Source organism: Canis lupus, chromosome 5, assembly GCF_011100685.1.
Source record: "Canis lupus familiaris isolate Mischka breed German Shepherd chromosome 5, alternate assembly UU_Cfam_GSD_1.0, whole genome shotgun sequence".
Classification (NCBI taxonomy): domain Eukaryota; kingdom Metazoa; phylum Chordata; class Mammalia; order Carnivora; family Canidae; genus Canis; species Canis lupus.
This window is the reverse complement of record NC_049226.1, coordinates 60,691,782-60,718,137: the sequence shown is the minus strand read 5'-3', so window position 1 is coordinate 60,718,137 and position 26,356 is coordinate 60,691,782. Positions and strand designations below refer to the sequence as shown.

General features: G+C 53.6%; 1 protein-coding gene across 2 annotated transcripts in view; it reads left to right on the top strand.

The window, feature by feature from the left end:
* ACOT7 (acyl-CoA thioesterase 7) overlaps positions 1 to 26,356 on the top strand; it is a 102,132-nt gene that overhangs the window by 21,007 nt on the left and 54,769 nt on the right. For both annotated transcript variants that reach the window (XM_038537793.1, XM_038537794.1), the window contains exons 2-4: positions 12,193 to 12,310; positions 19,216 to 19,372; positions 23,874 to 23,965. In XM_038537793.1, the coding sequence (XP_038393721.1) occupies positions 12,193 to 12,310; positions 19,216 to 19,372; positions 23,874 to 23,965 (367 nt within the window). The remainder of the gene's footprint in view (positions 1 to 12,192; positions 12,311 to 19,215; positions 19,373 to 23,873; positions 23,966 to 26,356) is intronic.

The window sequence follows — 26,356 nt, the reverse complement described above, 5'->3', positions numbered from 1 at the left end:
TTTTAAGAGTTCTATATTTTGGATACAAGTCTTTCATCAGGGGGCACCTGGATGGCTCAGTGATTGAGCGTCTGCCTTTGGCTCAAGTCGTAATCCCGGGGTTCCTGGGATAGAGTCCTGCACCAGGCTCCCTGCTGGGAGCCTGCTTCTCCCTCTGCCCATGTCTCTCTCTGTGTTCTCTCAGGAATAAATAAATAAAATCTAAAAACAAAACAAAAAAACCAAAACAACAAAAAAAAGTCTTTCATCAAATACGTGTTTTATAGATATTTTCTTCCAGTCCTTGGCTTGTCTCTTTATTCTCTTAACTGTGTCTTGGTTGGTTTCTTCAGCTGGCCAGGGGCAGGAGCCAGGCCTTTTTCTGGCCAGGTGACAAGGAAAAGTGCCACAGCTTCCAGGAGCTCTCAGCTCTGCACTCAGCTCCATGTAACAGGTGAAAAACAGACCCTGGTGGTATGATGGCTGACTTCGGGACAGTGGCAGGTATGACAGAACCAAGACCAGACCCGAGACTGTGTCTCCTGGGCCCACTTGTGGTGGGCATTTCCTTACTGCCTCTTGTGGGAACCTGCCAGTGTGGTCTATGGGTTGTGCCCCATGGATGGGCTGTTTGATGCCTGGTGTGTTGGGCGGGGCTGTGGTTGTAGAGGCTGAGTCGCTCCCCTCTCACCTTTCTCCCTTCTCTGTCGAATCCTGGTCACCCCAGAGCCATTGCCATTGACTGTCTTCAGTGGCATCCTCCTTAACATTCAGGGGAGTCTGAGCACCCCTGCACAGGGAGACTCAGGGTGGCCACAGTGGCAACTAGCCCATGCTCTCGGTTATTCTGGAGAAGTCCTCAGGGCCTGTTCATCTGCCCACTGCGGGCTTCACTGCCGATGCCCTGCGGGCATGAAAAAGGGCTTTGATCAGTGCTGTGGTGGTACTGGCTTGCACTGGGCGGGTAGGGCTCCTAGTGCGGCCTCCTTCCCATCTCTTCTGGGGGTTGCAGGCATAGAACTGGTGCTGAGATGCTGGGGGTACCTCAGAAGCCCTGAAGCTGCTGCTGTGTCCAGCTGTGCCTGGTTTCCTAGGGGCTAAATTCTGGGAGCCCTATCCTGAGCCAGAGTGTTTCGAGGCCGTGTCGAGGCAGAGGGTTCTGGAGGTGGAGGAGTGGGCCTATTTCCCCACAGCTGTCTGCCCCTAGGTATTTTCAGGACAGCTGTATTGTGCTATACCTCGCATCCCGTGGGTTCATTCACTCTTGAGGGTAGTTCTGTGTTTCCTGGTGTGTTCACAAGGTTGTGCAGCTGTCACTGTGATTTAATTCCAGAACACCACCCACCCACTCCACCCTCTACCGAGTAGCACTGTGCTCTTTAGCTCTCCCTTCCCGTTTGCCTCCACCAGGCCCTGGCAGCCACCAGGTGGCTTTCTTCTATGGGTTGGCCTGCTCTGGATACTTTGCATCCATGGAACTGTGTCTTTCGTGATGGCTGCTTGCACTCAGTGTCGTGATTTCACGATTCTCCCACGTGGTAGTGTGCATCAGTACTCGATTCCTGTCTGTAGTCAAATCCTATCCTGTGGATAGACGGCCCTTCATTCATCTGCTTCTGTGTGATGGGCACCTGGGCTCTTCCCACCTCTTTTGGCTGTTAGGATAGTGTTGCTGAGAACCTTTCCGGACGTCTGGTTTTATCGTTTCAAATGATTCTTGGATAATTTAGGACATAACAAACCACCTTATGGTTATCTCACTTTGTAATTATTTACTCATAAGGCTGATAAGAGAGGATTGCTCCCTGTGGACAGATCTGTTACCGACTTGAACCAGCGTGCTGCAGGACCGGGCAGATGAGGCACCGTCATCGCTGATATGATCGAGTTGTGGGTGGACTTGCAGGTATTTTTCTTGGCTGTGTCATTTCCTGCAGATTTCCCTCATTGCATGTCTCTGCTGGGTTTTTTTGTTTTTTGTTTTGTTTTGTTTTGTTTTTTTAAAGACCTTAGCTCTACTGGCCTAGGGTGTATCCACGTATTCAGGTGTTAAGTAATTGACCCTGCCTGTCGTTCCCATGGATCGTTCCAAATCTGAAAAATGTCTTTCCTCTCATGATGACAATAGGAAGAGAACTTCATTTGGGTCTTCACTCTGTGGATTGTCTCAAAGCTTTTCTCTAGGTTAGCGTTTTCTCAGTCGCTGATGTGGGTTTACCTCTCTGCACGTTGCCCCCCAGCATCTCTGCACCACGTGCTGTGCATCCCCCGCCTGGTGCCAGCTGGCCTCTCCATCAGAGATGTATCACTCGGGATTCCCTGGGTGCTCCGGTGAGAATCGTTTCTCTTTAAGCCAGTCCTGTAGCGTTTTAATGATCTTTCCATAATTGAGAAATAACATGGTGGGGCAAGTTGCACCCCGTTCTTGTCCGTGTGTGAGTCATTGCTTTATCACTGGGGTGGTGTTCTGACAGGAAGGACAGTAGGGCTTGCAGTGTGCAGAGGCTGCGTCTCCCCTGGCCCATCACCCTCCCAGGACACCACCCCAAAGGAGCCAAATGCTATGTGTCCCAGGTCTGTGTGATACAGGCCTGGGGCCTCTCTCCTCACCTCTGCATGCCAGCTTTACACACAGGTAGAAGTTGGGGCTTGAACCAAGTCATTTCCAGCATCTTTTCTTGACTCCAGTTTGCTGTGATTTTAGGGAATTTGAAAAGGTCATGGACACATGCAGTGTTTGGATGATGGGGTGGCCTCACCTTATTTGGAGTGAGCAGTGTGCCCAGAAGACCCAGGGTTGGGACCAAGGGGGAGAGAGAAGTCAGTGTTGCTTAGGGAGGCGGCAATGCCTGCATGGATGAAAGGGACCAAGTCCAAAAGGCACAGCATCTGGGTTGAGGCCCTCCTCTGGATCCCATCTGGCTGCGGCTCCGAGAGGGACTAACAGAGACCATGCTTGTGCTGCGGCGAGGCACATCCCTAAAGGTGTTTAGGAAGGGAGCTGAAGAGGCCTGTCTTAGGGAGAAGGCCAAGCTGTAAGACAACTGCGGGATGGCTGGGGGTAGAGGTGCTTGGAGGGGGCGCTGGTGGTGGATATGGGGTGGGAAGAGCTGTGGTGCTTGCACTGGTGGCCTTGGGGGCCTTTTCTCCAGCCTGTAGGTGATAGATAGGCTTGACCAAAGCCAGAGCATAGCCCTCTTATGTAGGGCACCCAGAACCCACTGTGTTGGTCTGTATCCTGAGCGGCGTGTGGGGGCAATGCTCTTGGCCTTTTGGTACAGGGGTGGGGAGTGGGCCCAGGCTTCTCTAGGCAGGGAAGGCAGGAGGAGGGGCAGGATGATGACCAGGTGCACACAGCCTGAGCACCCAGCTGACCAGAGGAGACCTAGGGTGGGCGGGGTGGTGGCCTCCATCCACTCTGTTTCTCTTTGATTTGACACCTTTTCATGGCACTTTGTGTCCTGCATGGTGCCAGGTATGGGGGACATCTCAGTGAACAGATTGGCCCCAGGCCAAAATCTGGAATTTTGCTTCTGTCTCTTCTCACAGAGAAGTGGGAAGACTTGAGACAGTAGCACATGTACCTTTAGGAGTAATTTGTATTTTAGGGAGGCCACCAGGAGCGGGGAACATGCTGGGCCTTTGGTGAGTGAAGCTGCAGGCTGAGTTTGCCTGGACCTCGCTGGTCCTAAGTTGACCTCCTGAGCACAGTACCTGCCAGAGTTGCTGCACAGGGCAAGGCGGACCTGTGCCCAGGAGCCAAGCCAGGTTGACAGTTCTTAGGCAGGGTGCCCTCAGGTGGCTTGCAGGCAGATTCAACCATTCATGGTAGCCATCCTGGCCCCTGATTGCAGAATTCCTGGAGAAGCACAAGGAAACACTTGCGCTTAAACACAAGGAAAGTAATTACACATCCAGCCTCCTCTAACAGGGCTGCCAACTGCTCCTCGGCAACTCTGATGGCTTGCCTTCTTTCCCCCCAACACCAAGTGCAAACGGAAGGTCTGTCCCTGGTGGCCTGGCACCACGAGAGGCGGGGAGGCAGGTCTGTGTGGTGGGAGGGCAGCAGTGTCAGCCAGGGGAGAGCTGGGGCTGGCAGGCTGGCTCTTCCTCTACCTGCTTCCCTTCTGGTGGCCCACCTGGCCCCTAGAGCCTTAGGAGGTAGTCTTGGGGACAGGTGTCCCATGCCAGCCCCTCTGGGCAGGATGTTGGGCTCTGCACCTGATGTGACCCCTCACCGTGAGTCTGACTCTGTCCTGAGACCCTGGAGAAAGTCCGGGCAGGCATTCCCCTCGTCTTTCGGCCTCCCAGAGGCTTCTGAGAGACCGCTCCTGTGACTTCTTGATGTCGCCGAAGGGCTCAGAGAGGCACTTCTCCACTGTCATTATTTGTAAGTGAGATTTCTATGACAACCAGCTTTTAGTAGACTCCTCGGATTGGTGTGGCAGCCTCTTCCTGGTTCAGTTGGGCAGCCTAGTGTGGCGGGGAGTTGGGACGGTGCTTTTGGAGGGGAAGAGGGGGGTGACGTGGCTACCACTAACCCCCTTGCTTCTCTCGGGGACCCAGGACGAACCGCGGGCATGGCTTCCCAGTTGAGCAGGTACCGCCAGTCACATGCCCCTTCTTCTCTTTCAGGAAGCCTGTAGCAGAGAGTCTGTCTGGGGGCACCGTGAAGGGATCAGGTGGTAGAGGGCGTGCGGCTCCTGTGTCCAGCCGGTGGGCTGTCTGGCTTCATGGGGCCGAGGACAGCTGTGCCTGCTCCAGTTCTTGCTCTCTCCGGATGTTGGGTGGGACTGAAGCTGGGCCAGGAAGTCCAGCCCCTGCATGACCCCCCCCTTCCCTCCTGGCTAGAGCCCCAGGGATGATGGAACCTGCATTTCCTGGCAACCTTGCTGCTTCTGCCGCTTCCCTTACCCTTGCCAGTGGGGTTCTGGGGTTGTGCGGGACCTGGCTGTGCTTCCTGCCTGCCCAGCCTCTGGGTGCTCTGGGTTCTTGGGATCAGCGGGTGCTGCTCAGCTGCCTGTACTCGGAGTCTTCTCCTGGTTCGTTTCCCTGTCCCAACTAAAAGGTGAGCCTGGGGTCTGGGTGTGGTTGGCGCCTCCTACCCCTGCTCTGGGGCCTGAAAGACCCCAGGGACTTTTTCCACCCTTGCCTCTTCTAGGGGATGTGGTGGGGGCGCCGGGGTTAAAGCAACTTTGCTGGAACCTTCTTAGGCAGTAAATTGGAGAGGATCAACGGTGTCACTTAGGCTTCTGATTGGCAGGGTCCTCCCTAAAAAGATGAGGTGTTCACATGTGCCATGATCGAGGGTGCCTGGTGTGAACCAGCCCCCTGCCCTAGACCACCCCGTGGTCAGCCCTGCAGCTTCTTTTCTGCTGGGGACGGCAGTGCCTGCTCTTCCTTGTCTCCCTGCCAAGGTGGCTGCTCCCTGTGCTGAGCACAAAGGAAGCTCTAAAGCTACTTCTGTGTTTGGTCAGGGCGGAAGCACCCCAGGTCATCCCTGTTCAGGACAGCTGTCGTTCCCTCTCTGGTTTGAGCCTAAGGCTCAGGGACCTTTGGCACAATCTGTGAGGTGTCCTTACCACATTGGCTGTTCTGCAGGCCCCTACCTGGACCACACCAGCAGGCCTGGTGGTTTTGTCTGTCTTTAGTGCAGGTGGACAACCCAAGAGGACTTTATCTGTCCAGGGAATCTGGCTGTGCTTGGTGCTGCCTGCTGCCTTCCACCTCAGAGAGCTATTTGAGCTTTCACTGTTGGATCAGGGGACCCTGCCCACCCCCCAGTTACCATGGAACTCAGGCTGCAGTGTTATGTTTTAGCAGGGACATTTTTGTGTCAGAATCAGAGAGGCTGGCCCCATGCTGGGGGCCTATGGGATGGTAGGGACAGTGGTCAGCCCTCTGTGAGGAGGCCTGGCCAGCGATGGCCGGGCTGGGGACGCAGGAGCTGAGTGTCAGCTCTGGCTGCAGCCACCACACCACAGGTCCTATGGGGCTCACCTCTATCGCTGCTGTCTTCTGTGGTGGAGTGAAGCCCCCTTTAGTGTGAGTAGAGTGTCCTGTGGCTGTCAGAACCAGTGACCATAGACTGGGTGGCTTAAAAGAACAGGGGTTTATTTTCTTGCGGCCTGGAGGTCATAGGGCCCAAGTCCTGGCATCAGCAGGGCTTTGTTCCCCACGAGGGCCCTCGAGGAGGATCTTCCAGCTTTTGGTGGCTCCTGGCATCCTTGTGTTTCTTGGCTTGTAGACGCATCACTCCTGTCTCTGCCTCCTCCCTGTGTACGTCCAAATTTCCCTCTTCTCAAAAGAGCACAAGTCACTTTGGATCGGAGTGCACCCTGATGACCTCATTTGAACTCAGTCATGCTCGAAAAGACCCATTTCTAATTAGGTCCCATTTACAGGTTCCAGGGCTAGAACGTGAGCAGATCTTTTGGGGGGGACACAGTTCAACCCAGTATAAAAGCTCTGTGTGGGACCAAGGAATAGGGGGATAGGGCCTGTCCTAAGGTGTCTGCTGTGAGGCTACATATACAGAATGCAGGGGGAATAGGTTTAATCATGTTTGGCAATGTGTAGGATGAACTTCTATGAGTGGAATCACTGGATGGGAGCTGCCTGCACACTTAGGGGTTTTGATGGGTGATGCTGGGCTGCCCTTCATGAGGCTGTGTCTACTTATGCTCCCCCATTCATAGATGAGTCCACTTTCCTCACAGAAAGTAGGTCAGATGTTGCTGAGACAGGTGGGTACAGGTAGGATGGCAGGCAGGTGTGGCAGACAGCCCTGGTTTGACCAGGGCCATGGAAGACGAGGTAGGAGAAGTTCCAGACCCCTGAGGGCTTCAAACTTCTCAGTAGGGAGTTTATTTTTTTTTCAAAGATTTTATTTATTTATTCATAGAGACATACAGAGAGAGAGAGAGAGAGAGAGAGGCAGAGACACAGGCAGAGGGAGAAGGAGGCTCCATGCAGGGAACCCGACGTGGGACTCAATCCAGGGTCTCCAGGATCACACCCCAGGCTGCAGGCAGCACTAAACTGCTGCGCCACCAGGGCTGCCTTCAGTAGGGAGTTTAAATCTTTACTTTGTAGTTAGCAAGGGCCCTGGCAGGTCTGAGCAGGTGACTGAGGACTAGAATCCTGCTTAAGAAGGATGTTCTCAGGGACACCTGGGTGGCTCAGCTAGGAAGTATCTGCCTTTGGCTTGAGTCATGATCCCAGGGTGCTGGGATGGAGCCCCACATCAGGCTCGAGTGGAGAGCCTGCTTCTCCCTCTCCCTCTCCATCTGCCACTTGCCCTGCTTGTGCGTGCTCTCTCTCTGTCAACTGAATAAATAAAATCTTAAAAAGAAAAAATGCCTCTTGAGGCAGTGAGATAAGTGGCCACTTAGGTCCCAGAGATGAGAGGCAGGTGCAGAAGCCTCCCAGACCAAGTGCTGCTTGGCGTTGTGCCTGTTTCTTATTTTTTAATAGTGAAAAGGAAAGTGAAACACTCTTCATACACACATCTTCATTAAAAATGGGAAAACAAAAGCTTGAGTGAGGGACCACATGTTCTCTTGGCTGCCCTCACTTCTCAGACACCTGCCTGCCTAGAGAAGACCAGGCCAGGGGCTGGGGAGGAAGGCCCTGGGGGAGAGGCTGGTGCTGTGGGGGCCCTGGGGGACAGCCCTGCCCTGCAGCAGAATGTGGGCTGGGGTCAGGGTCAGGGTCACATCCTAGACTGGGGAGGTATGTGCTTGCACTCTGCCTGTGTGGCCAGCTGGCCTGGGGAGCTAGGACGCTGTTCTGTGTGGGACCCAGGGCGACAGGAAGGGTGGGGGATAACAAGCGTCCCAATGAGCTTTTGTGCCCAACAGCTTGTGGTCTGGAGCTCTCAGCATTTACTCTCAAGTGCCTGGGCTCCTGGGGGCACCCGGATGTGGACGATGTGGGCTTTCTGAGGACCGTGAAGTGTTGCAGGATGGCCCCAGGCACTATCTCAAAGGTTGCCTCCTTATCAGCCTCTTCCCCAGCGCCCCGCCGGATGTGAGCACTTCCTTGTCTGCCCAGTGGCCCCCAGTCTGTCCTTCTCTCCCAGCCTGAGCCGAGTGGCTGTCGTGGCTGTCGGCCGACCATGGAAGGCACAGCCCCACTTTACAGACAGGCAAATTGAGGCCAGGGCAGGGGGGAATCAGGCTGCCCCTGAGGCAGGCCCTGGTGCTTCTGGAAAGGCTGTATTCAGGTTTCCCTGATGCTCTGGAACCCAGGAGCTCTGCTTTCCCGGCCAGCCCCTGCCTCCTCACAGCTTCCCTAGTATCTGTGCCCAGGGGGACCAGCCTCTGGGCGGAAATGACCAACTGTCCCTTACTCAGTTGAAAACAAATACAAAGGAAAGAAGTTGGTAACAGCAGTTTCATTATTAAAATTGGCTACCTCTTAACTCAGGCTTTAAAAAAAAATCCGGGGATCCCTGGGTGGCTCAGTGGTTTAGCGCCTGCCTTTGGCCCAGGGCGCGATCCTGGAGTCCTGGGATCAGGTCCCACATCGGGCTCCCGGCATGGAGCCTGCTTCTTCCTCTGCCTGTGTCTCTGCCTCTCTCTCTCTCTCTCTCTCTCTCTCTCTCTATCATGAATAAATAAATAAAATCTTTTCCAAAAAAAAATCCACTTGCTATAAATTCGAATTTCTATTTTTTTTAAGCCTGAGTTTTTTTTAACATGAAAATATTTTTAAAATTTTCTATTTTGGTTTTCCAGCATTGTTGTGTAATTGACATAGAATGTTGTATTCGTTTTAGTTATACAAGGGGGTGGTTTGATTTGTGTCTATAGCAGAAGGATCACCCCAGTGAGTTCAGTTAAGCTCTGTCACCTGACACGGTCACAGATTCTTTTCCCTGTGGTGGACACATCTACCACCTACTCTCTCAGCGGCGTCTGCGTGCACGGTGCCCCGTTGTAAACCTGGGTCACGCGCTGTGCTCACCCCCCCAGGCACTGGCCTGCCTCATGGTGGAAGTTCGCAGCTTTCGCGGTGTCCACCCTGCCCGGCCTGGGGCGACAGCGGTCTGTTCCCTCTCTGAGATCTGTTTTCAGATTCCACGTGCAAGTGAGATCACGTAGTGTTTACACTGTCTTTGTGTCTGCCCTTCTTTCACTTGGCGTTGTGCCATCAGGGTCCATTCAAGTTGTCACAAATGACAGAATTCCCTCCTTTTTAAAAAAAAATTTTTTTTTAATTTATTTGAGAGAGAGAGAGCATCCAAGCTGGCAGAATGGCAGAGGGGGAGGGAAAAGTGGCTCTCCACTGAGCAGAGAGCCCAACGTGGGGCTCGAACCCAGGACCCCGGGGGGCGTAACCTGAGCTGAGGGCAGTCGCTTCAGGTGCCCCAGAATTCCCTCCTTTCCTATAGCTGGATACTATTCTTTTGTATTTCCGTATGTCGCGTTAACTTTATCCATTCACCCACTGACCAGCACTCGGGTGGCTGCTGCGGCTTGGCTGTCCCCAGCAACACTGCAGGGAATGGTGTGTATCTTTTCAAGTTCGTGTTTGTTCCCTTTGGGTAAATAAAATACTTTGGAATTGCTGGATCATGTGGTAGTTCTGGCTTTAATTTTTAAATTTTATATATATACTTTTTTTTTTTAATTTTTTTTTTTATTTATTCATGATAGGCACACAGTGAGAGAGAGAGAGGCAGAGACACAGGCAGAGGGAGAAGCAGGCTCCATGCACCGGGAGCCTGACGTGGGATTCGATCCCGGGTCTCCAGGATCGCGCCCTGGGCCAAAGGCAGGCGCCAAACCGCTGCGCCACCCAGGGATCCCAAATTTTATATATATAATTTTAATACTGTTCTCCATAGTGGCTGCACCAGTTTACACTCCTACCAGTGGTGCACGAGGGTTCCTTTTTCTCCACGTCCTCGCCATTGCCCGTTACCCTTTTGTCTTTTTGACAATAGCTGTTCTAACAGGTGTGAGGTAATATTTCACAGTGCTTTTTTCATTTCCCTGATGATGAGTGGTGTTTAAACACCTTGCCATGTGCCTGTAGGCCTTCTTTAGAAAAGAAAACTATCTAGTCAGTTTTTGCCTGTTTTATTTTTTATTTTTATTTATTTTTTAAGTAGGCTCCATGTCCAATGTGGGGCTTGAACTCGCAACCCTGAGATCAAGAGTCAGATGCTCCACCAACTGAGCCAGTCTAACATCCCTCTTTGCCCATTTTAGAATCAGATTTTTTTTTCACTGTTGTGTGAGCTCTTTATACATACTTTGGATATTAATTGCTTATCGGATACATGAGTTACAAATACTTTGTCTTGTAGGTTGCCTTTTCATTTTGTTGATGATTTACTTTGCTCCACAGAAGCTTTTTACTTTGATAAAGTCCCGCTTGTTTATTTTTGCTTTTCTTGCTTTTACTTTTGGAGTCAGATCCAAAAAACCATTGCCAGGACTGACGTTAGGTTGCTTACTAGAAGCCCATTTTCTGCTAGGAGTTTCATCTTTTTTTTTTTTTTTTAAGATTTTTAAAATTTATTTATTCATGAGAGAGAGAGAGAGAGAGAGAGAGAGGCAGAGACACAGGCAGAGGGAGAAGCAGGCTCCATGCAGGGAGCTCAACATGGGACTCGATCCAGGGTCCCCAGGATCACGTCCTGGGCTGAAGGCAGCGCTAAACCTCTGAGCCACCCGGGCTGCCCAGTTTCCAGTCTTATATTCAAGTCTTTATCCGTTTTGAGTTGACTCAAGAAATATTTTTAAGTAAATATTTGTGAAGCCAAGTGAAGCCTCTTTCCTGTGCCTTGGGGTTCTCCTGGCCACTGTTCAGGTTATCGTGACTGCTACCCCGAGCCAGCAAGGCCAGGTGAAGAAGCCACGAGTAGCCAGCTCTCCCCCAGGATGAAGTGGTCATATTTGGGGGTGGGCAGCAGTCCACTGTCAGTCACCACATGATGTCCTTGCTTATTTGCCGAGAAAATAACATCTGGCTCTGTCGTGGAGCTTCCAGTCTTGTGGTGGGTTGGTTAAATACTTACCTAGAAGGAAGAGTACTGCTGATGAGCAGGCATTGTATTGGCCGTGTGCCAGGCACTGCGGCTGGACTTGTTATCTACATTATTTTGGGTGAGTCTGTCCTCCCTTGGCCGAGTGCAGGGGTTCAGTTATGATGCCTATTTTAAAAACAAGGAAGTGGAGGAATGAAGTTTGATCAGCTCGCTCAGCTTACTCATCTAGTAAGAGTGGGAGCCAGGAGTGACCTCGGAGTCTGGCTAGACTGAGCTGTCAGGAGATCATAGCCCTCGAGGGTGGCGGAGCTCCCTGGCCCCGAGCAGAGGGTGTTGTGCTGGGTGAGTGCAGGTGTGGCTGGCACTCTGGAACTGGGTGGTAGGCGTTCTCGCTTATCCTCCATCTCTGGGCCTGAGGCCCGGACTGTAGTTTGGGAAAGTGCCAGCTTGGCTGGGGTTGCCCACTCCAGAGCACCAGGCTGCCTTCTTGGGATTCCAGAGGTTTCTTGGACTTTGCCCATCATTGGCTGCCGACAGCAGGAATGCAGTTTTTCCCCTTTGGGGCAATGAGGTGGCAGTTCAGTTCTCCCTGACCCTGGAGGGCTCCTAGCTTTTGGTCCCAGGGACTCTGACCCCTCAGGTGCCTCTGAGGAGCTCAGCATGCGAGGGGGCAGGTGGTGATGGGTGTTCCCCCGCCGACAGGAGTCTCAGAGCTGTGGTGCGCTTCCACTTCTCAGAGCAGCCTACACTGACTCTGAATGAGCCCCTCTGGGATCCTGCTGGTAGTGGCCCCAGGACTTTGTCCATCTTCCATGGTGCTATGTCCTGGTGCTCATTCAGCGCTCTTGGTCGTTGGGGAGCCTGAGAACTGGGAGGGGCAGGTGTGCTGGGAACCCCAATGGCTATGCTGCTGCCTTGCTGCCTTTTCCATAGGCCTCTGCCGTTGCCCCTTCCTGGCTGGGTGCCTGTGGCTCCAGGGGGTAAAGTCCCACTGTCTGCCCTCCTTCCTCCCATGGAGACAGGACGTTGCAGCGCCTTGTCTAGGGTTTTCAGATCAGCAGCCCACTCTGGCCAAACTCCCAGAAAGTTCTTTTTCCTCCTTTGGGAGCTATTGGTCTCTTTGGAGGACCTTCTCCTCACCCTGGGTTATCGCTGTTTGGGAGTGACGTCCTTCCCAGGGGCCTCATCCTGCTGCTTCTCTCTCTGCCTAGGATCATGCGGCCAGATGATGCCAATGTGGCAGGCAATGTCCATGGTGGAACCATCCTGAAGATGATCGAGGAGGCAGGAGCCATCATCAGCACCCGGCACTGTAACAGCCAGAATGGGGTAAGCATCTGTGGGCCCTCACCCAGCCTGCTTGAGATCACCTGGAAGGTTCAAGCCCGGGAGGCCTGGCATCCCTCTGGCATCGCACCATGCTTGGGTCAGCATGGGAGTTTGCTTTGGAGTGTTTTCCTTCGTCCTCTGGGCCTTGGTAACTTCTGGAAGTCCTAGATGGGACCTTTTAGAATGCTGCTTGATTTGGGACTCATGAAAGAGGGATGGGGGCAGCTGGAGACTATGTTGGGAGCTGCTGGGAGCTGCTGGGAGCTGCCTCCTCCCCCTCATGCAGAAGAGTCTTGGTTTCTGGAATCCCCCAGAGCCTGGCTGTCCTGGACCTGACCCCTCCCCTGCTCAATTGACACCCCTGGGAACGAGAGGGGTGGGGCCTGGGCTGCCAGAGTGCCTGGGAGGAGGTCCAGGCTTCAAGGCAGCTGAGGGGCATTTGGCCCATCCTCTCTTGCCTTGCCTCCAGCCCCAAGGGGCCTGACATTTCCTGTGGAGGCTGCCCTGTCTCCTTGCTTGGGGAAGAGGATTTGTCTTGCTCTACACTGCCACCTGGGGTCCAACAGAGATACGACACTGCATCTGTGTCCTGTATCCTGTGTCCTGTGTCCCTGTGGGCCTTGGCCAGCCACCTGCTGTGATGAGAGGAGGAATGCACACTGGCTGGAGAGGAGGAGAGCGGGAGCAGCACCTGTGTGTGAACCAAGCCAGGGTGAAAGTTTTAATGGATGGACATGGGTGTGGGTGACCTGGGCATGCTGTGAAGGGGCTCACCTGCCCGGGTGGGAGTCTGGATTTGTTCCATGCCCTTGGAGTCCTGGGGCAAACCAGGCCACGTTCAGAGTGGAGTGCGTCCTTTGGTGGCGGTGAGGAGGATGGGCCTGAGCCTGTGGGGCGGGGTTGAGGGCGGGGCCAGGGCCCCTGCAGGCCTACAGAGAGAGGCTGGACACCGGGGAGGACACCTTTGGTTGGGGGCGTGAGGGAGAGGGGGACCTGGGGAGGTCACAGGATGGTGAGGACTCATGTAACTGCTGCTGGCTACCGAGTGCTCAGCGTTTTGCAAAGCTCTGAAGCACTTCCGCTCACAGAATATGCACAGCACCACATTATTTTCCCTGTTACCCCCATTGCATAGGGGAGGCTGCCTGCTTGCCTGAGGCCAGTGGGGAGGCAGAGAGTAGGTCTGGGCCATGAATCCAGGTCTTGAACCTGTGCTCTGAGCCCATGCTCTTCCTCCTTCCTGCCCTGGAGGGAGTTTGAGGGTGCAGGAGGGATGGTGTTGATGTGTTGGCTTGGAGATGTCTCTGGATGGGTGGTCCCAGGATAGGGGTGTAGGAGTCCCAGGCTCAGGAGGGTATGTGAACCCCAGGCAGCTCAGGTGGTTAGACATTGGTGTGGGGGCCAATGCTGGCCTCTGAGGGGCTTTACTGGGGCTCTGGGTCAGGGAGCGGGCACCCCACCCCACTCCCATGGAGGTCTTGTCCAGTCTGTGCCTTTAGTACCCTTGTGCACCCCGGGGTCTGTTTTCAGCTGGGACCTCTTGGTTGGCTCTGTCTGTTGATTTAACTGGCCCCTTGACCTTGATGGGCCAAAAAGACACCCTGGATCTGTGCCCAGGCTGCTCCTCCTACATTCTCCCTCTCCTCTGTAAATGACCTCTGTGGCATCCAGTTACTCACATTCAAAACCTGGGGCCTTCAGTGACCCCATTCTTCCTCTCATATTGTGGATACCAGAAGCCAATCCTGTTGGCTCCACCTGCTGGGTAGTTCTGGATCTGAGCACCATCCAGTTCCCAGATCTCATCTCCCATGCCTTCCCTTTAATGCTCCCTTGGGCCACACTGGCTCTCTTGCTGCTGTGTGACTGGCTGGTCTTCCTACCCCAGGGCCTTTGCACTGCCTCTTCCTTCTGCCTGAGCTTCCAGTCTCTGTGTAAATGTGACCTCTACTCAGGCCTTCCCTGATGGCCAGCTCCCTCTTTGCTCCCAGCTGTTCTCCACAGCACTGTTGCTCCTAGAGTATTGTGTATTTTGCTCATTTATCTTTGGTCTACTCACCCTACCCCACCCCATCCCACTGTCAGAGTGTAAGCCCCACAAATGGGAGGGACTTTTGTCTTTTGGGTCGCTCCTGGAGGCTTAGCATCTGGTGGAAGCCTGGAACACAGTGGACTCCCATCGGTGATTGGTTCATTGCCAGAAGGGTGTGTGTGGCTTTGTCATCCTATGGAGCACCTCAGTTTAACAGGCACTTAGGGTGCATCAGCAACCATGCTGTACACTTGACCTCCTTTTCTTGATGGTACCTTCCCAACTGCCATCTTAACCCCACTTTGTTTTGTTTTGTTTAAGATTTTATTTATTTATTCATGAGAGACACACAGAGAGAAAGAGGCAGAGACACAGGCAGAGGGAGAAGCAGGCTCCATGCAAGGAGCCTGATGTGGGACTCGATCCTGGGACTCCAGGATCACACCCTGGACTGAAGGTGGGTACTAAACTGCTGAGCCACCCAGGGATCCTCTTAACCCCACTTTGTAGGTGAGGAGCAGAGGCCTAGAGAAGTTACGTCACTTCCTGAAGGTCTCACAGAGTGGCCTCACCTAGGGTGGCCTTAGCTGAGGGCAGCCTGGGTGGGTGTAGTGCAGGTGCAGCCAAAACAGTCCTAGTGGTGAGAGCTAAGCTTCCTGGACCCACTCACTTTGATCCCCACGTGTCTCTGAGAGGGGTGGCTCACCCTTTTCTCCAAGATCATCCCCTCGAATCCTGGAAGCAGCCTGCTGACCTCACTTATTTCTATATTTTACAAGGTCAAGAGGTAGTGAGAGGCAGAGCTGGGAGCTGAGCCCAGGGCTCAACACTGTTCTTTCTGGCTCTCTTCTGAAACTGCTGTCCTGGCCCCAAACCCTGTGGCCACCCAGGAGCCCAGGCCCGGTGGTGTTCTGGGCACCTGAGTCCAATGAGCACTGTGATACTGGTCACCTTTGGGAGTGTGGCAGGGGGCACTTCCTGGTATAGACTAATGAGAATGCTCATGGCTGCATCCTGGGGTGGAGGCTGCTCCTCCCGCTGAAAGTCCCAGAAGTAGAGAGTTATGGGGGTCCATCCGAGGCAGGGCAACCATGAGGATGCAGATCCTCGTCCGGGATACAGATATTTATTGGCTCATGTTTTGAATTTTTGGGTTTCACCTGTCCTTTTTTTAGAAAGATTTATTTATTTATTTAACAGAGAAGGGAGAGAGAGAGAGCATGGGCACTTGTGAACACATGTGCATAAGCACCAACATTAGCAGAGAGAAGGGGAGGAGCAGGCTCTCCACTGAATAGGGAGCCCAATGCAGGACTTGATCCCAAGACCCTGAGACCATGACCTGAGCCGAAGGCAGATGCTCAACCGACTGAGCCACCCAGGCACCCTTCACACCCTTCTTTAAAGACTCCCTGGGGCAGGAACACTGCTCTGCTAGGCCCTTGGGCAGCAGCTCACAGGTTGCATCTACCCCAGGTCCAGGCCTGTGCTGCCCGCACCCCAAGCCGATGTAGAGTCCCCAAGGCAGCCCACCTGTTTCTTAGGCTGCTCTACCTTCGAAGTAGCAGTATGGTAGGACTCTGGTGGCTACCTTGTAAACATCCCTTCTCTCTTTTAGAACCAAGCTTAAATCCATCACAAGCAGCCTCCCAACCAGGAGAGCAGGTGAGAGGTCTCCATCAGGCATCCTGCACCAGGTCTGAGGGCTTCTCCTGGCAGGTGTATGCTGCCAGCGTTCTCTGGGATGGCATGGAAGGCTGCTCTGTGTCCTCCTCTGTTGCTCTGTCAGTGTTTTGGGTCATGGAAGGGAGCAGAAATGCCGCCTGCTTAAAGTTCACACAACTCTGAAGTGCATCAACTAAAACATGAGCCTTCTCTGCTCGTCCTGCAGAGTCTTGGACTGATGCCTTACCTACTGTGCACCCTGCCCTGCACTGTGCACAGTCTAGCCTGCTCTCCCCTCCTCTGGGGTGCACACCCTCCACATCTACCTCCTCCCCATCTACACCTTTTGATTCTTAGCTCAGATATGCCTTCGGTGGGGAGGCCCAGCCCCACTCCCACCACATCCCACGCTGCTCTCTCCAGGGCACCTGCCACCATATGGCATTGGCCTGTTTACTTATGGATTATCCATCCGCCAGTCTGAACCCAAGCTGAGGGCAGGTGCTCTGCCTCAGTCCCCTGCATGCTGCACGAAGCATGGTGCCTGGCTCCTGCGTGCCAGTAGTTCCCTCTTGATCTGTGGTCTCAGGTACCCTAGGGTATGTACACACAGTCAACCATGGTCCAGAAGCAGATGACCCTCCCTCTGATGGAGCGTCAGGAGGGTCAGTAGTAGCCTAATGCTGTGTCACCTGCCAATGCCATTCACCTCCTTCATCTCAGCACACAGGCATTTTATCATCTCTGCTCCTCCCAGGAAGAAGTGTACTAGATGGAGAGAGAGAAAAAAATCACGTTCATATACTTTTCATTACAGTATGTTGCTATAACTTTTATTATTATTATTATTTTAATTTTTATTTATTTATGATAGTTACAGAGAGAGAGAGAGGCAGAGACACAGGCAGAGGGAGAAGCAGGCTCCATGCACCGGGAGCCCGATGTGGGATTCGATCCCGGGTCTCCAGGATCGCGCCCTGGGCCAAAGGCAGGCGCCAAACCGCTGCGCCACCCAGGGATCCCTAACTTTTATTACTATTGTGTCTAGTTTATAACTTATTCATATGTGTGTACGTACAGGAAAACATAGTATATGTAGGATTCAGGACTGTTCGTGGTTTCAGGCTTCCAGTGGAGGTCTTGGAAGGAACCCCATGGACAACGGAGGGTTTCTGTGCTGAGAATGGAGGAATGCTTTTGTGGGCATGAAAGAGCTCAAGTCCATCCACAGCGAGGATGTGGAGAGATGTGAGAATAAGCCACATTCCCATTAAAAATGATTCATATATATGCATGTGTGTTACTCGTGTGTGAGTGTTTCCATACCAAATTTTAGCCATTCTCCAGTGAAGACATCTGGCTCATTCCTTGTTGGGTCTTGCTAGCAGCACTTGGATAATTCCAACAGGCGGCCCAGAGGCGGGGCCTCCCTTCCGGTCCTGGTCCTCCGCTCAGGCTTGCCCTTCCAGCTTTCTGCCAGTGGGTGGTGCTGTAGCCACAGAAGTCTACATAGGGGTGTCCTTAGTCTAAGTGTCAGTGTGACTTAGGGGGCGAGTTGGGGGGAAACCCATGCAGATCAGAGTAGCCACAGGTTAGCCCTGGACCCTTCCTAGACCCTCTGGTCCCCTGCCTTGCTGAGAGAAGCTGGAGGAGCCCCCAACCCCGTGTTCCTGAGACTCACCTGGGAGGGGTGAAGGTGCAGGTTCCCTGACCCACCCTCCAAGGAGGCAGGTGGCTTGAGGTGGGCCAGGGAATTTACATGCTTGTGTGGTGGCAGGTGGGCTCTTGCACAGGCCCCAGCAGGGCTCAGTGCGACTGTTCTCTGCAACCTCAGGATGGCCAACGCTTGAACAAGGGGTGCTGTGGGGATTAACTGGGAAGGCAAATACCAGAGCAGGCACACCTGATGGAGGGGCTCCCAAAGTGAGCCTCCACCTCCCACTCCCTGCTCCCCACCCAGCCTGGGGGTGGCTGGAGCGCCCCCAGACCTGTGCTTAGCCTCCCAGGAAAGAGGATTGGTTTCTAGAAGGAAGTGATAGAAGTGCCTCGTGCTCTGAGGGCCACGAGGGGCTGAGGTCCCGCTGTTCCAACTCCAGTATCTTCTGTGTCATTCAGTTGGTGTAGAGAAGTTAGCAGTTCTCATCGCAAGTGCCAGGGGGTGCCAAGGCACTGCTTCCTATCGAGTACTTTGGAAACATACACCAGAGTGTCCCTTCAGTCTGGAAGTAGTCCCCAATACTGAAAATGATTTAAGTAAAAGGACACCCATCACAGGATTGTTTATGATAAGCAAATGCATCCAATTGGACCTAAATCTCTCATAACAGAATATTCCATTCTCTCTAGCCACCGAACATACTTTTGCAATGGAGTATCATGACATGTCAGTCATGGAAAGGGCCATGCAAAAGAATAAGGAAGTCTGTCACATTTCATAGAGAATGAGCCCCGGGGTAGACCATTGCATGCCCTCCAGATGGCACTCCTGTTGTGGGGCCACATTGACCGGTTACCAAGGGGCTCCTAGGTGGCTGGGGCAAGTGACAAGAGGCAGACCTGGTACCCCGTACCCTTTCATTCTTTTGAATTTTGAGTCCTGCAAATGGGTTGCCTATTTGAAGAATTAAATTGAAATAAAAGAATATTGATTGCGAAGCACTCTTTGTAACACAGGCATGTTATTTTTCCTCATTTTGAGTGAAAAAAAGCAGGTTGTAGAAACGTATGTTTACGTTTTCATGACTGTGTAAGACTGAATACGGAAGAACCGGTGAGATCTCATTCTTGGGGAGAAGAGCCTGGGAAGGAAAATCCCAAAATAGAACCCTGGGCTCTCTCTGGATAGGAGGAGTGATTTTCCCTTTTCTGTCTACATCTCTGTATTTCCCAAATTTTCCAAAATGAGTATGTCTTTAAATTTTTTTTTTTACTTTTCATTATGCAAATAATATACATCCTTTGTAGAAAAATGAAAAAAAAAAAAGTAAAAAGCCACTCCTAACCCCCATCATTCAGAGAATCCTGCTAGTGATTGCTTTGGGATGTTCCCACCAGGCATTTCTGCGTCTCCTGTGGTTTTGCAGTTGGGAACGTGTGGTGTCAGTAAACAGCATGACTTTCACAGTGGGGAAAAAGAAAGGCCGTTTTCAAGGAGCATCTCTAGGGTTGGGCTTGCCCTGCGAGGCTAACCTGTCCCCGGTCTCTGCAGGAGCGCTGTGTAGCCGCCCTGGCCCGAGTGGAGCGCACGGACTTCCTGTCACCCATGTGCATCGGAGAGGTGGCACATGTCAGCGCGGAGATTACCTATACCTCCAAGCATTCTGTGGAAGTCCAGGTCAACGTGATGTCTGAAAACATCCTCACAGGTAACTTCTGCACATGTCTCACCAAGCCTACTTCGTTGGGGTCAGTGCCAACAACAGTGACAGTAAGGTAGCAGCCAAAGATCCCATGGATGGAGGGCTGACCCTGTGCCAGGGCCTGGTCCTGACACCACCCATGAATGACCTCCCTTAATTCCCAGCTCTGCCCATGAACAGATATTTCTGCCATCCTTGTTTTGTGGACAGGGATGGATTAAGCAGTGAGTTCAACAGAATGGCCCTAGAGTGGGATTTGGGCTCTGGCCCTGGTTGAATGGCCACTGCCCCTCCTGCCTTCCAGAGCCTGGTAATCAGCTCCTCAGGGGCAGGGGGATGGCAGTGGGCTAGGGGGGCACAAGCTGCTGTCAATACCCCCTCAACCTGCCTTGCTATTCCCTGTAGATGGAGGCCACTGGGGGGGCGGGGGTGGGGAGTGGGGATGGGGAGGTGGGTTGCTCCCCATCCTTTCCCCTGCACCCCTGGCCCTGCATACCAGGCTTAGGCTGAAGCTCACTGGGCGAACCTTTGACTCTGGGTTGATCTGAATATTCTCTTTCTCTGAGTGGTAACCATGGAAACCCCTTTTCATCCTCCCACTGGGCTCTGCAGGGGAGTGTGGCTCTGCTTTGCACTCACTGCTGCTTTTTATAACCCGGGCTGCTAAAGGGAAGGCAGGCCCCTTTGTCCCCCTTGCTGCCCACCTTCCTGTCCCAGGCCACCCCATTGTCCCACATCCTATGCAGAGGACAGTCCATGCTGGTTCTCTAGAACCAGGAGCTGCCTGGGGCTTTGGACCTTCCTCTGGATGGCCCCTTGCCCCTTTCTTGGCCCTGGCTGCCTGCAAGGTACTGTGCTCAGAGATCTTCCAGGGACTCAGGCTTCTCTCTTCCTTGGGTCTGGAGCATAGTTGTCCATCTAGAACATCCCAGGGTGTTCTCAGCAGGCCCAGCCAAGGCATAGTGAATGATTTAGCCAAGCAAGGGCTGGTGCTTGGGGAGCAGTCAGCATCCCTGTGCCTATGGCTATGGCACAGGACGGGGTACCTGGACACTGTCTTCTCACGATGGGACCTTGGGGTCTCTGTCCTCACTCCCTGTGGTCTGTCTCTCTGTGGCCAAGGCCTCCTCTCCTGGGTGGGGCCGGGACTTGACGGGGTGAATCACTGCCTCTTCTGCTTCCCATCTTCATGGTTCCTTGTGGATGGCCATCCTAGCAGTGTGGCTTTTTCATGGTGATGTTTAGCAGCTCAGAGCCAGGCACTTCAAGTGGGGGAGGGCCCTGCCTTCCAGATTTCTGGCCCAGGAGGAACCTCTGAGGGACAGAATAGCAGCTTCCTGTTGGCAAATGGAGAAGAGGCCAGAAGCAAGGGTGTTCTTGACTTTCAAAGTGGAGCTCACCCTGGTGGCATTGGACTCCCAGCTTGGTGACTGATTGTCACTGTTGGAGCAGAGGTGCTAGCATCTAGTGGGGGAGGCACAGGGTGGTCCCCACCATGGACAGTGACCCAGTCCCCTGTGTCTCAGTCCCGACACTGAGAAATCCTGCTCTGGATCGTGAACTTTGGAGGAAGCGAGTCCCGTTTGCCTCTTCCTGGCTTCTCTTGGCTCCCAACAGATGTAGGGCTGATAACTACGGGCAGATGAGTGATGGAGTGAACGGGTGACCAAATGAACAGAGGCTGTCAGGAAGATTTGTGTTTCTGTGCAGAGATGGGAAGCTGACAGAAGGTTTTGTCCAGACCAACATGCTCTGCCTGACTTCTAAAGGATCCCTCCCACCGCAGGGCAGGCTGCTCTCGCCTGGGCCATGGCAGCCCTCTACTGGGCCAGTGAGGACGCACCTCCCCAGGCGTCCAGGTCCCACGGTGTTGGCTTTGCTCTTTCCCTGCAGGATGGGCACACACAGCCTAATGTGCCCTGCGAAGGAGAGAGGCAAGGGTGAGAAGTGCTGGGGCCATCCACCCTCATGGGACAGAGGCACAGGCTCTGTGATCCCCTGTGTTCTGAGAAAGGAGAGGCTCAGGAAAAGCAAGGGACGGCCAGTTGTGTTACCTCTCAGGATGGGGCTGGGCTCCCTGATTGGGATTGCCCCTCGTGACCCTCAGGCCTCCCTGTTCCATGAAGAGGGCAGCTGTTCTTGGAACTCTGACAGTTGTCTTGCCCTGGAATGTCCTGATGAAGGGCTGGAGGCTCCCTTTTGTATTCCGCCACAGCGGGTCTGTCTCTTTTTCTCATTTCTGGGTCTCTATTCTGTTATTGGGTGACTGAGTCTCCCCCTGTGTGTTCCCGTGTTTGGATCCATGCAGGTGTTTCTGATTCTAGGACCCTGTGTCTCTCAAGGCTGTCCTCTCCATCCCGACGTGTATCTTTGTGCTCACGTGTCTAGGATGTGAAGGCAGGGCTGGTGGCTTGTCTACTGCAGTTCCCTTACTGCCTATAGCAGCACCTGGCCCAGTGGACCTAGGGTGATGGGGGCTAGGAGGCCTGGGATCTGAGACCTCAGGAGGCAGGGGTCCCCCTCCTCTGGGACTGTGCCGCCTGTCAGGAGGCAACCGAGTGAGCACACGCCGAGGCAGACAACCAGCAAACCTTTGCCTCCGAGATGGCTCATTCATCTCCGGCAACTGTCAAAATATTAAGCTAACTGGGACATGATTGTTGCAAATTGCTCCAGAAAATAGCTGGGAGCTCTTAAGATTTTAAAATAGGTGTTTTTAATGCTGCAATTGTCTTTTGATGGTTTTATTAAGTGATGGAGAAAGTACAATTAGCATGTTTTGCCTCATTTGCCCTGTGGTGTTCATTTGGGTCTAGAGGAGGGCCACTCCGGTTTCCATGGAAACCAGCTTGTCAGGCTGGCTCTGGCAGATCAGACAGGAAATCTTCATTCCCAGAAGCAAGTTGTCAGATCCACTCTCAGTCAAAGTGCAGTGAAAATATTTTCCATGTTACTTGCCTGTGGTTCCCAAGCGCAGAGCGCCTGTTCCCTGATGGTGCCTCCATGTTGGGGCCAAGCACTGGCGGCTCTGGCGTTGGGAGCCCTGGGCACCGGGGGCTTGCACTCCTGCATGACCGTGGGGCTTGGCTTGGCCCTTGGGGCTGTGTTCAGGGGAGGAAACCAAAGTCCCCAGCTCCCTTGGGGAACATCAGAGAGGGAACTCCACCAGGAGTTTAGAGAGGATGCCAGCTGCTCCCCACCTTCCCCACTTGCTTTCCTTTATGTCCTGCGGTTTTGCTGTTCTCCTCTACATTGAGGATCTTCCATGTTGAGGAAACGGCTTTTTTATTTTTATTTTTATTTTATTTTATTTTATTTTATTTTATTTTATTTTATTTTATTTTATTTTATTTTATTTTATTTTTTAAATATTTTATTTATTTATTCATGAGAGACAGAGAGAGAGAGAGAGGCAGAGACACAGGCAGAGGGAGAAGCGGGCTCCATGCAGGGAGCCCGACATGGGACTCGATCCCAAGTCTCCAGGATCAGGCCCTGGGCTGAAGGCGGCACTAAACCGCTGAGCCACCCAGGCTGCCCGGAAACTGCTTTTTTAGAGGCATCCTAGCTGATATCTCCGTGGGGGCCTGGGTCTGTACACAGAATAGCACTGAGTTTCTGTGTGACCCTAGGTTAACCACTTGACCTCTCTGGGCTCCACACTCTTCCTGTACAAGCGAGAGGGGCTGCACCAAGTGATCTCTGGACTTTTCTGGTCCCTGGTTCTCAGCCCAGACACTTATCTCTGGTAGGTTCTGTTTCCTGTCATTGAGCCTACTGCCCATCTCTAAGCACTCCTCTCTGAAGTTTCTCAATTGGAGCTCTGAGTCAGCAAATCCAGGCATCCCACCTTGAAGGATGGGACTTGCCCAGCCGGCGGTGCAGGTGTGCTCCAGCGGGTGACCCGGCCACAGCCCCTCACCAGGTTGCCCGTGTGGGCCCTGGCTCCGTGTCCCCCTGAGCCTCACATCTGTGTGCCGCTGTCCTCCTGGCCCCCATCGGGCAGGAGCTCTTAGCTGTGTGTAGGCAGGTGGACGTTCCCTTGCTGAGTGCTGAAGCTCCCCAGCAGAGTGTGTTCGATTGGGAGCTCCGGGTCTGCTGGATCTGTTTGCAGAAACTCGAGCTCAGCCTGGGCTGAGTCCCCTGGCTTTGTTCCTCTTCTCTGGAAAGTGGCTGAGTGAGGGCCCCCTCCCTACCTGTGCTCCTCAGGCTTCTGGGCATGCTGACGACCAAACCTCCCTTATGTCAAAGCCCCGCAAGGAGGAGGTACCTGCAGTCAGAGCCCTCTGTGGTAGAAATGCTGGAAAGCGGGCATCCCCGGGGTTAAAGCATATGATCTGTAGTCTTTCCAGCAACCTCCGGAGGGGCAGCATTGTGGTGGGAGGCTCCCTGAGCTCTGTGCCCATCTCCCATTGTGTGTGGGGGTTGGGGGCCAGAGAGCTGTGTCTCAGCTCCCCTGCCCTGTGCCCTCCCTATGCCATCACTCATGTGGTTCTTTCCTCTAAAGGTACTAAGAAACTGACCAACAAGGCCACCCTATGGTACGTGCCCCTGTCACTGAAGAATGTGGATAAGGTCCTGGAGGTGCCTCCGGTTGTGGTAAGGAGACCCCCTTCTGTGTCTCTCTGGGGGCAGCTTGGAGAGGCTACACAGGTATCCCAGGAGAGCAGCCTCAGGGACCAGGCCTGGGTCTGCCAGCCGGAGATGCCAGTGGAGCAGGTGTCCCTGAAGGGGTCTTTGTGCAGGTTTTGTTCATGCTGGGAATGTGAGTGAAGGCTGGCCTGGGCCTGGTGGGGGCCCCTCCCAGAGGACCCTTCCTCATACCCCTGACCGGAGGGACCCAGTGTTGGGTGGCAGGTCCTTCTGCCGAGAGCCAGGACCTCCAGGCTGCCTGGCCCAGCCTGCCACCACCCTCCTTGGCCCCTAAAGAAACAGATTTTAAGACATCTCTGTTCCTACCTCTTCTGTCACCGCCCGTGGTTCTCTCATTGTGGTTCTGCTGCAGACAGAAGCTTCTTTGCATAAAGGAGCCTGTTGTAAACATTCCCAGGCTGCCACAGGCACGATTGGCTAGGCAGGCTTCCGGAGGGCGAAGGTTGTGCCAATAAAAGGATTTTGTTCCTTTCCTAGTTACCCTTCACCTCCTCCTGTGGCCCATGTACCTGCATGTTTCCAGGACACGCATGACAGCTCCTCTGTGGAGACCTGTGGCTCTCTGCCCTCATGCCTCAGCAGTTAGAGGGGAATATCCCGTGGCCAGGGCATGTCTGCCCCTGTGCTGAGCATCCTCCAGAACAGGAACCAGACCGCTAGAAACTGGTGCCTGCTCTTTTTTCTCAGAGCTCACAGGGGAGCTGAGCACTCCTGGCACGAGCAGTCTCTGTCCTCGCCTCCCTGAGATGCCGCAGTGTAGGCACTTCCTGCTTGGGGGAGGCCTGCTCTGTCTTTCCTACAGGCCTTCCCACTCCCTGCACCCTTGCAGGTATAATGCTGCTGGGGCACTCCCTGCAAGTGCCCCCACAACCTGTGCCAGCTCAGTATCTGACCCCACACCCTGCCTGGGCCCCCAGGGGCAGTCAAGGCCCAGGTGGCACATCTCCTAGGTAGGTAGGGGTGGCTGCCTGCGAGACTCTAGCTGCTGTGTAGTCTAGATATTTTAAAAAACATCTTGAGATAGAGGAGTCCTCTCCATGTTGAATGGGAAGGATGCTTGGACCTTGGTCTGGGTTGGGTTGGTGGCCTGTCCTCTAGTACTGTGAGAGAAGGGAGGTAGTGCCACCACCTGCCGACAGCCCTGGTGCCACCCATCCCTAACAAGTGAGGAGAGCAGTGGAAGCTCATAGCCAGGGCATGGAGCCCAGCAGTTCCTAGGGGTCATGTCTCTGTGGGTGTCCTGGGGCTGCTTTGACAGAGGCCCCAGGGGAGGACCCTTCCTATATCTTCCAGCTTCTGGTGGCTTTGTGGCCGTGCACCTCCTCCTCAGATGTGTGCCAGTTGTTACCTGTGGGTTCCGTTCTGTTGCAGCTTTACCTCATGTGAACACACCTGCACAGACCCCAGTTCTGTGTGACGTCACATGTGCAGCTTCCCAGTGCACAGGGAACCCCAAGCTCTGCTCTCAGTTCCTGCTGGCGTCGCCCCCTCTCTCCCCTCCTCCAGCCTCTCTACCTCCTTCCCTGTCTCCCTCCTCTCTGCAGCACTGATCGGGGGCCTTAAGACCCAAGAAGCAGGAGTGAGTCTAGAGTGACTTTTTTCCTTAGAAATGATGAGTGTACCCACTCCTTGTTTCATCTTTCCCACTAAGTACTCGGTGTTCAATTAGCTGTATCGTGTGTAAATACAATGTAATTATTTAACTGATTTCATTTTCAGATGCCACAGAATTTAGAGGTCTGTGGCTGGCTATTCTCTGGTTTCAGCACCACATGATGCATGTTACAGGGTTGATACTGCAGGAAGATTCCGGGGCTGAGCCCGTGAGCTCTGCTTCCTTTGGCTCCTTGGGGCCGGGGGCTGAAAGCTTTGGGTCTCCAACCAGTGGGGCAGGGGCAGCAGTGTGCCGGTTCCTGTCCCCCCACAGGGCCGGGGCAGCCCTCCTCCCCAGGGAGCACTCACCCCCATATCCCAGAGGGGCCCAGAGTTTCCCATCCCCTTTGTTCAGCCGGGTTTGATAAGACATAAATACCAACTCTGCCCTTGTAGAGGCAGAAACAGAGGGCTCCAGATGGGAGAAGCCATGTAGTTCCTAGCTGCAGCCGATGCTAATGTTTATGGGAGCTGCCCTTCCCCCCCCCGCAACGTGAGGCCCACATAGAAGCCTTCAGTTGATTTGAAATATAGATCTGCTGTGTCCTGTTGGATCCTGGAAAGCTCAGTGTCTCTCTGACATTTGTGCTCATCTCACTGGTAGCATGGCCTCAAGGCTTTCTAATACCCACCAGAATCTTCCCTCCAGCCTTTACAGATTGCTGTCACTTATTTGAGAATACA